The sequence below is a fragment of the Chenopodium quinoa genome, unplaced genomic scaffold, assembly GCF_001683475.1.
Source record: "Chenopodium quinoa cultivar QQ74 unplaced genomic scaffold, ASM168347v1, whole genome shotgun sequence".
In the NCBI taxonomy this organism is placed as follows: Eukaryota; Viridiplantae; Streptophyta; class Magnoliopsida; order Caryophyllales; family Amaranthaceae; genus Chenopodium; species Chenopodium quinoa.
The window spans coordinates 5540012-5550931 of record NW_018742309.1 but is presented as its reverse complement, the minus strand read 5'-3'; the positions used below and the strand labels follow the sequence as shown (position 1 = coordinate 5550931).

Sequence of the window (10920 nt, the reverse complement as noted above, 5' to 3'; positions counted from 1 at the left end):
ACTAAAAACCCACCACCACAACACTGAAACCACCCACCACTAACGGCACCAAAACCACTCACCACCACCACTAGAAGCACCGAAACCCCCTACCACTCAGCCGCATAAAACACCAAACCAACCACCACCACCCACCACCAAGCACAAAACACCAAACCAACCACCACCAACTGCACAAAACACCGAACAAATCCACAAACCCACCAACCCACGAAAACCCACGGATTTGGAAACCCCTTGAACCCACTAACCCACGAAAACCCTTGAACCTACAAAACCTTGAACCAACGAACCCACAAACCCATCAACCTAGCGAACCCACTAACCCAACAAATCGAGCGAACCCATAAACCCACGAAAACCCAAAGATCTAGAAAACCATGAGAATGGGATTGGAGGAGGAGAGAAAAATAATGAGGATGAGGAAGAAGATGAAGAAATTTAATGATGAAGGAAGAGAGAAAAATAACAGGGATGAGGAAAAAGATGAAGATATTTAATGATGAAGGTTGTTGGGATGATGATGAATTTAGATGGAAGGGGAATGATTTTGGTAGAAATGGTTAAGTTAATCAATATTAGGGTTTAAGTTAATAAGATAAAATCAGTAGTTTAATTAGGGTGTTTTAAAAAAAGTAAGGTAATTTTGTAAAATCACACAAAAAAAAACTTACTAAAAAAGAAAGCAATCACTTTGTTGCGAGTAATGTGAAGCAACCATTTTTGGTAAGTATTGCGAGTAATGCGAAACATAGGTAGTATGTAAACAAAATTATCGAATGAGATTTTAAAATTTAAATTAATTAAATATAAAATAATATCTTTTGAGATTATGAATTTTATCTAAATATACAACGAATAAAATAACAAATTTTATCACATAAAAATAACAAATATTTATTTCAAAAAATACAAACAAATCGTGTATCGCACGAGTTTCATCTAGTATATATATATATATATATATATATATATATATATATATATATATATATATATATATATATATATATATATATAAAAGAGAATTTCTAAAGCAGACTCAAAACAGACACCTCATGAACAAGCCATCGTTAAACGTAGGTTTCCTAGCGAATGAAGCTGAAATTCTTCAATAAAACAATTTATTCCACCCTATTTCCCCCACAAATAATATGCCCTTTTTGCCCAATTATCAACAATATTGAACCAATCTGATTGCTATGTCTAGGCATATACTGACCCTCTGGCCTCTATTTAACAGCTTTTCATGTCCACACCCATTATTGATCAATGGAAACAAAAGGCAAGCATAAGGCAGAAACAATCAGGAAAAGCACATTTTTTAGCTGGCTATTGATGAATGCTAATTAGTAGTAATGCACTCCTAACCAGGAATAATTAACGTTAACATATACCTTCTGATTTCTACTAACAGAATATACATTTGAGCCGCGATGAAAAAAAAAAATCTCAGCAGAGGTCAGCAGTGAACATATATGAAATCTCCTAATGACTGCACATGCTGGCAGTTGCTATATGCTAATTGCATTTACACAGCTAATTTCTCCAGGCAATCCAGCTGCTAAACCATGCTTCTACTGACTGCCAAGACACAGGATGCATGCCATGCTTGCAATCAGGCTAGGTCCACAAGTCTTTCCCTACTGAGGCTTAAGGAACGCACTTTCTCCAAGATTACACAGCTTGATATTGCTTCTTTTGTGCTCAGCTCCTTGTGATTGCCCAGATTCTACATTGATAATGTATATGCTGCAGAGTGCTGGTTTCTTAACATGTACAGGTTTCATTGAACTCAATCCACGATCATTAAATCAATACTGTGAAAGCAGCTTCTGCGACCAAAAAAAGGCACCTTTTCTCATGGGAATAATTGTTAAAGGATGCCCAACTCTGGACATGATGTTATATTATGCCATATCAAGTCAAATGCAAATGATATTTCTCAAAGATCAGAAGAAATAGTATCCTCCGAGTCGGTTTTCAACTAAACAAACACAGCAAAAAAAAAAAAAAAAAAAAAAAACAAAAAAAAAAAAAAAAAAACACAAGATATTAATACACTAGAAAAGCAACTAGACCAGTAAAATCAGTGGGAATGAAATAATAAGCATACCAGTATGAGATGGCTCCGTAAGGCTCCATGCAAAAGAACTTTTAATTTTTCACACTTATCAGTCATGTGACCTACACGTATTGACTCTTCAAGGTGACACCACAGGCGTTCAATTGCTGTGTAAGGGAACCAAGTTGCAAAGGGTCTTTTCCTATATACTATGCCAGCTGGTCGCTGCAGTTAAAAATAGAATTCTTCAGCATGAGTATAAACCTTTAAGTATATACAACAGACCACGTGTTCGGGAAAAGGAGCAGAAATGGAAGAAGGAAATCTATGAACCAATCAAATAGCACAAAGTAGGGCATGAAATATCATCATATCAGAGGCCCAAAGATTGTTGGTAGTTGGCATAAGCTGCATAAAAATGGAGTATTTGTCCGACATTCTAATTTGATATTCAAGCCCTTGCAAGCAAAACATTACATATAACACCAGACATTTTACCCAAACTCAACGGTTATTTAGAATACGTGAATTTACCAAACACTTCAATAAGTTTGGACCATGCTTAATATAATTCTCTATCCAATAAAAATATTACTATAGAGCATTTTATTATTTTACAAGCACCACAGTAAGAGAGAATTTCCCTACTGTATCCCCTTGGACCCCACCATTAACCCCAAACCAGAACATTAATTAAGAAGGCAAAGCAAGAACACACTCTTATTTACTTCATCTAATAGCAAAAGCCAAGACCTTTACACTCCATTGCCTTGTCCGAGTTTGGTCCGGGCATTACTAGACCCTACCCATTGCCATTTCTATACATGAGTCAACAATCTCATAGCCTATTTACAGGATGTAAGTGGTGTAATCTGAATAGACCATTGTCCCTTATTCGTAGTTGCCTTCGGTATGTCACTTAATCACTAGATCCATAAACAGTTTATAAGTTTTCATAGCTAATTGGTGACTCCTTACGATCCCTAAATTTAGCCCCATTCGATCTAAGTTAAATCAAATACCATACGGCATATGCCATTTACGATCACACGTGTCACATTCTGTATAAATAATCCAACCTCAACACTTAACTATCTCAGTTAAGCACCATATTTCCTATCACCAACACCAATACCCCTAATAGCCTCATTTTAATTCTCATGGAAGCATTGTTATGCCACTGTAGGTACCAGATAGCTCACACCACACACCAAGCAGTTAGGATATGTTTATATTATCTAGAAACAATGCAACAATGGATTATCATGCCTGAAGCTTATAATTTAGTCAACGCAATTATAAAGCAATAAGGCCAATAACCAGTAATATTCAGCTTCGAAAAAATCTTTGAAAAGAATGCAATTGTTTCCTAACAGGATGTATTTAGTACTCCCTTTGATCCTATATGTTCTTCCTATTTTGACTATGCACATTTTGACAATGCATTACTTTGACAAACTAAGTGATCAACTATATATTTAAGCTAAACTTCATGGTAATTGTTGGCTTCCACTACAAAACACTAATTATCACTAAATTTCACAAATTTTAGTTGTGATGATAAGAAGTATCTCAGAAGACAGTCATGTCCGTCGTGTGTATCCCTATATCTACAGAATACTTTAAAAGGATAATTGAAAAGTAATCAATCAAAATCAACCCAATGTCCCAACTAAAAATCTTGCTTAGGGAAAGGGAAGGTCAAATACTCAAATGCTCAGTCAAACTTCCTATCAGAGAGAGTTTATTTCCATTACTGTTTATTTAAATGAATACAATTAGCTACTATGCCATTGCAAAACATGTTTCTTTCCTAATGTGCACATAATTTAGAAATTTGCAATTTCACGTTGGTTTTAGAATTTAAAAAAATAATATCATATGCTATCACCAATGTTACTCGGGTATTGGCGTCAGACCAACTCAACAATTTAACTAAATAGCATTGATAATTTCATTGACAAGAAATTATAAAACAAATACTTCTTCTGATTGAGCTTCAAGTTAAGCTCTCCTCTTATAGATATACTTCTTCTGTTTCTTTTTATTTACAACACTTCACATTTCACGTTGCCAATGGATTACTTCAATCGCATATATCTTTAATTACCAATGTGTAAAAAATATTATAAAAAATTGTGTATTATGAAAGCATAAATAGACTTGGCAATCGTGTTGTGTCGTGTTCGTTTTCGTGTTGGAAATTAAACGGGTTGGGAAAGGTCAACACTAACCCGACTCATTTAATAAACGTGTCGTGTGGTATTGACCCAATTAATTAATCGTGTCGAAAACCCTTAACACTAACCCGCTTTTTTCGAGCGAAAAATATTGGTCTTATTCAATATATTTATCAATAATTCCATAAATTATTGGGTTTTTATATTAGGCGGGTTGGGTCGTGTTAATTTCGTGTTGAGAATTTCAACACTAACCCAACCTGTTTAATTAAACGTATTGTGTCGTGTTGACCCGTTTAATTAAACATGTTGAAAACCCTGGACACTAACCCGTTTTTTTCGTGTTCGATTCGTGTCGTGTTGTCGTGTCGTGTTGTCGTGTCGTGTCAGTTTTTGTGAGCTCTAAGCATAAACTGAGACGGATTTAATAAGATCCCATATGTCTGTTTTTCTTAAGGTAAGAACAAAACAATAATAAAAATGTTTGAAGATAGACAACTGAATAAAGGCATAGAAAGCACATGATGACACAAAAACTTCAAATGCAATCAGGATCTAAGCACGTAAACATGCCTAACAAGAAGAAAACCTACCACTAAAGCATAGGCCTCTATGTATTCAATCAAAAGTTCTGTGGCCTCCGGATATCGTCCATAATCAACATATAACCTGAAAAGAGTTGCAGGATTTGATTCTTGGCCAGTCATGCCCCTACTTTCCCTACGTGCACCCTGCATAAATTCAATGACGATTACACATCAGAGTATGATCTTCCATTTGGATAGAAGCTCATCTCTTCATAACCAGCAACTTGACTTCCATCTCGGCATAACATGGGGAAACACTCACCATATCTTTTCATATTCAGAATCAACATTTTTAATATAATTTAGTAGCTTGCTACCACCCTCAATATATCTCTGTAGCTGATTTTGTCAGCTTGAAAGAAAACTTTGCATATAGGTAATTTTCCAGTCCCTAGTTCCCTCAAAATGACAAGTGAAGAATTGTTTAAGAAGAGATCCTCTTTACAATTTTACATCAAGAGGCAGGGGAAGGATAACCCCGGGTATTGGTTGGTGGTGGTGGGAGGAGGAAGACTAGAATCCAAAAAACTTTAGTTTATACGCAATATAAAGCATCCTCTAAATGATTCAGTGGTATAGCAAGACATAAAGGGTAATATAAAGGACCAGCAGTTAACTATTTTCCTGCTCCCTGAAGGCAGGGGAGTGGGTCTAGAAAAAGTGCATACACTGACTTCTAATGAAAAATTAATCAAATGATAAAAGAAATATAAGACTTTCAGATTAAAACTTATCAAAAGTCTGAAAGTCAAACTGTATAGTGTATTTGGTGGCCTGTAAGATTACCTTGAACATGTTAACTAACCAAAGAGGCAGTTCAATCTGAGAATCAGAGCGGAGGATAGTTTCTGCAACTACTACAGGTAGTCTTCCATGAAATTCTTTGTATTTCTCCTGTAAAACCCCACCAAAAAAGAAGAATAAGAAATGTATTGTAAGTAATATTGTAAGGCTAGCATCACTATTTCCATAAGCTAAGATTTTGTCCCAAATACTTAACTGAATGTAAGAAGACTGTAAGAAGTATGATAATAACTTAAAGATATCCTGTGTGTATAATAACAATATGCACCATTATTTTTTCATACTAAAATTAGTTTGATTTTAAGTGCAAAACAAAATAGTATTTACAATCACTAATCGTATTATACATTGATCGACCACATCAAACCCAATTAAGGAGTAATTTATCGTTACCTGAATCAGTTGTTTAATCTACAGCTGCAACTGTTTAAATGTATGTAGTTACTACCTCCGCTCTTGTTTGTTTGTTACGTTTTCTACTTTAGTATGTTCTTTTTAAATGGTAACGCTCTTTCTTTTTTCGTACATGAATCTCATTTACAATGCTCCCTTCCTAGCTTATTCTTATATAAACCTACTAACAAACCCTCTCTCCTGTTTTTACTTACAAATGCCCTGCTTTCTACTCTCTTTTTCACTCTCACTGGTTTATGTTGCTACTCTAACCATCAATTAGGAACAAAGGTCGTACAGTATACTAGAGAGGTTGGATTTGAAGTATACTAATTAGCATTTCTGATTAGTATCTATTTAAACTTAACTGCCATGCAGAACATAAATTGATAATTACCAGGAAGCAATAATCAACACAGAGTGACAGGAGAAGAGCTGCGTTATTGACTTATGCGTAACACAGAAAAGTTGAGGATGAACAAGTTAACAACATTTTGCAAGGGAATAGAAACTCTATTTGGCAATATATATTCATCTGACTAAAATCACTCAATTGGCATACTCAGGTACTGCGAATTTTAGTTATTTTCCCTTGGTATCTTTATCTCTATTACTTGCTAGGGAAAAAATTTAGCCCCGACAAAAATTCAAAATCTTATTAGCCCACTGACAGCTATATTATCTTCATTAAAAACAGGGCCTTCATTCACCAAATAGACAAAGTCAAAACAAAACTTCCACATACAAACTCATAGCAATCGCATACATCATACACATGAGAAGCATCCAATAGCTAACCTTAGTTTTAAAGGGCACAAGGCGCACCAAGGCGCAAAAGTCTTTGGAGCCTAGGTCACTAGGTGCATAGCACAAGGCGCGCGCCTTTGGTAGGTGAGGTGCACTATATTTGTATAGAAAAGATAAATAAATAAATAAATGTTATTGAATAAGTCTAAATAAAGGAATTCTGAGAAAAGGTGAAAAGATCATGTGATCAAAAGCCAGGGTCCTTCAAATTGAATTGGGGGATATGGGATTTCTCTCTAGAATGTCTATCACAAAGTCTCATGATGCTTTACAAAATAAGGTGCAAGAAGCAGCCTAGAAAACACAGCATAGACGGACGCCTTTTGTAGGTCTTTGAGCCTCGTAGAACTAAGGCGCAAGCTCTCGCAGCTCACTGTGCGCTTTTAAAACTATATAGCTAACAGTTCCTTGTTTCAGGAGAAGCAAAGTTTGAAATTTCCACCAATCTACATCTCCCTGCAGGATGTAAACCATGGCTAGAGCTGTGTTTCTACTACATTTAGCCATAAAAAAATTTATTCTCACTTGCATGACCTTCTTTATTTATGTGTATAAGGAGTGAAAAGGTGTTACCGTGTTAGGTAAATCCAGAACTTATTTACAATAAATATTAAAACTAATATTTGATCACCGCCATAATTCAACTTAAACAGACAGAGAGATCAACAACTTTAATGTCTTCAAAGGAATGCCAATAGTCTCGTGACATCAAAAGAAGAGAAAACACTCACAAGATACTGCTCAAGCGCTTCCCACTGATTTCTCTTTGTAAGTACCGATTGAGAGCCCACATTAAATGGTTCTTCCATCATCAATTCATCCTTTGTATATGTTAATAACAGCCCAGGTGATCTACATTCATGAGTAAAGTATAGTTATACAAAATAGTAACTAATAAAGCAAGAAGACTTGGAAAGAACAAAAATATACAGGGTAAGATATCTTGTTTTGAAGTACTGATATTCTTTTTAAAAAACAATTTAAAATTATAAAAAAAAAAAAAAAAAAAAAAAAAAAAAAAAAAAAAAGGTTAACGATGCAAACATGAGAGACATCTTACCCAACCATTGGAGAACTGGCTTTATTTGGGCAGCATTTCAGGGCCATAGCAGAGAAGACTCTTTCAAGTTCCCTGAACCAGTGCAAAGAAAGCATAAAGACCTAATCAGAAAGAACAGCCCCACCAAAAAAGGCCAAACAATATTTGAGAGAATCAGGAGAAGATATACCTCTTCAATCCAGAATCCTTCCAAAACCGTGTCACTATTGTGAATGCCATATCATACAAATTTGACTCAACTAAAAGGTCCATGAGATCTGATGGATATTTTTCATTTCCTGGATAAAAAATTAATATTGTAATTATTACCTCATGTAAAATATATATATATATATATATATATATATATATATATATATATATATATATATATATATAGGGTTGGGATCCGGTGAGAAGTATAAATACATCAAGAGTACACTATAGATACACTAAAGGTATGTCATAGATACATCAATAATACATTATATATACATCAATAATAGCATATTCTGGATACTTTGTAAATACATTATGGATACATCAAAAATACATTATATGCAGATACATTGAATCTATATAATAGATACATATTATAGGTACATTAAAAGTAAATTATAAATACATTAAAAAAAATCAATAGAAAGTGGCAAGGCAGAGCTTGGGCGACAATGGAGGAGAGGTAGTACATGCATGTACTGTAGTCATCAAAATTGAGCACCGATTAACACTATTTCATCATGGACGAAGAATCACCACCAAAAAATCAACGATAATTAATTAATACACTGAGCAAGCGATGATATTATTCACATGCCGTGCGATAGTTGAATCTTAATCATAAACCTTTCGATCGAACTCCATAGAATGGATAAAAAAATATTCCAAATTCGTCTTCGTATTCATGTCAATATATAGGAACAAAAATCAAACGAATTTACAAATTAATTTTTTTTGAGCTACTGTGATAGAAATATGAAGGATCTAGAGTGATAGAGATGGAGTATGAACTAGAGGAGAGAATTAGGAACTGGAGAGAGAAATTGGTCTGATGGATAGCGTGTATATTTTAATCCTAAAAAAAAAAGAAAAAAAAAAAAACTTAAACTTCCTACAATCATGACCGTAGATATCTATATTTAAGGGTTGAGATTACTTCTCACCCTTCTCACCTTAAGAGAGCTTCTCACGTGAGCCTAAGTCTATATATATATATATATATCAAAGAAAGCACATTAAATTTGCAACGAAATGCAAGGATAACACAAACACAAGAAAGACACAAATAGAACAAAATTTGAAATTTTATTTGCAAGAAATCATACGCCATCCAAATCATCAATTAGCACTGTTAAAATTCAGGAGTAGTCCCTCTGTAAAAGAGATAATGACTCAGGGGGAAAATGACCAAGTTTTACCAAAGATCATAAAAAATGTGTCATACGCCTAAAATATAGGTCAACATTTGCTGATAAAAAAATCATATATTGGCTAAGTGAAAATTGGCAGTTGTAATATTTGTCCCTCCTTAACAATTACAGTATAAGCCACCTTTAAGATATCTTCAAGGATCAAGTTAAAGTTAATTTTGACTCTTACACCTGCCGACTCTAGATTTTTAATTAATATCAGTTCCATTCAGTAATAATCAGTAGCTTTTACGAAAAAAAAATGAAGAAGCTTCAGTGAAAATCTGGTGAAGGAAACAGGGCCCAAATTTAGGAAGAGGTTATTAAGAATTATGGGGAAATAGTGTCTGCATCAAGAAGCCTTGTGTTAATAATTTAATGAAATTATATGCATGCACAACTTCACCATTAATTTTCTGAACAGGCCCCTTTGTGTTATAGACTGATTTTCTGATTGTAAATATTGTGTGAATACTAAGGATTAATAAAGATGAAGACTAGATAATTTGATTGAAAATAGTTGAAAGCGTACAAAGGTAGTAGGTTTAGCCTACAACTCTCCTATTAGCAACTTGAGGTTGCCACACTCCATGATCAATAACCCAATTCATGCCTAACTACTACTAGACTACTGCCATTTTATATATACACAAGCCAAAAGCTACAACATTAACCTAGCATTAATGACCCTTGACTTCTACTGCTGCAAATAAATTCAGAGACCCGTTTCATGCCACACCTCCCCTTAGTGCTTCCTTAATGAATTTTGTCTCTTAGTGTTGCTCCTTGTACCGTGTCCATTACACTTTGCCTTTACTAATGTAATATTCTCTTGTACATTTATTTAATGTAGTTAATTTAAAAAGAAAAGAATCAATTTCTTGAATCATCATAATAAAAGACATGAAATGAACAGAGTAAAGTGGCTTTTTGATCAGCCAATTTCCTTCCACACCTGAGGTTTAGGGTATAAGGGCTCCCCCCCCCCCCCCCCAAAGATAAGACTAAGTGTAGACCTATAATACTAAATAAAAAAAATAAAAAAAAGGAAACCTCCTTGGTGATAAAGATTCTCCCCAAACATCTCAATCCCCTGATTCCAAAAATTGTAAAATTCCCCTTCCCCAGCTCTCTGCTTCTAAGCAAATTGCTCAATCAGATTTACGAAAACAGACTTCACAAGTTTGCAGCAACCTAACGAACTACAGATGTATATGAAAGTAAAGACACGAATAAGTTAGAATAAGGTTACAAACATAATCATTTGATCAGAAACTGCATGGATATAAACCTACCCCTACCCTGGTAAGATAGGTTACAGAGGACATGGACATACAGACAAGCACAGATTTTCACACCAGCACACAGATTTCAGAGATAAACAACAAGGCTCTTACTAGTATGCGTCCATTTAACATTTGCAAGGGAAAGCAAATATTCTGCAGATGTCACCACAAACTCGTCTTCAAGTTTTTCAATACTAATATACAACTCCTGTCTTTGAGCTGAGTCATCAACACCACCTGCTATATCAAAGTGAAAGAAGTAAATATCGCCATTTTACTACACTTCCATAATAGTCAAAATGAATTACATTCATAATAAACCCCAACCTTTCCAAAGTAATAGTCCTAGT

General features: G+C 34.6%; 1 protein-coding gene across 3 annotated transcripts in view; it reads right to left on the bottom strand.

Moving 5' to 3' along the window:
- Nucleotides 1-1304: 1304 nt before the first annotated feature.
- The window catches only part of LOC110688582 (nuclear pore complex protein NUP160-like), a 31459-nt gene continuing 21843 nt past the window's right edge, over nt 1305-10920 (bottom strand). For 2 of the 3 annotated variants that reach the window (XM_021865353.1, XM_021865363.1), the window contains exons 21-28: nt 10682-10810; nt 8066-8174; nt 7897-7968; nt 7568-7688; nt 5619-5726; nt 4839-4976; nt 2117-2290; nt 1305-1987 (exon numbers count right to left, since the gene is read on the bottom strand). In XM_021865353.1, the coding sequence (XP_021721045.1) occupies nt 1946-1987; nt 2117-2290; nt 4839-4976; nt 5619-5726; nt 7568-7688; nt 7897-7968; nt 8066-8174; nt 10682-10810 (893 nt within the window). In that variant the 3' untranslated portion in view covers nt 1305-1945. The remainder of the gene's footprint in view (nt 1988-2116; nt 2291-4838; nt 4977-5618; nt 5727-7567; nt 7689-7896; nt 7969-8065; nt 8175-10681; nt 10811-10920) is intronic. The other variant, XM_021865359.1, reaches the window with a different exon arrangement.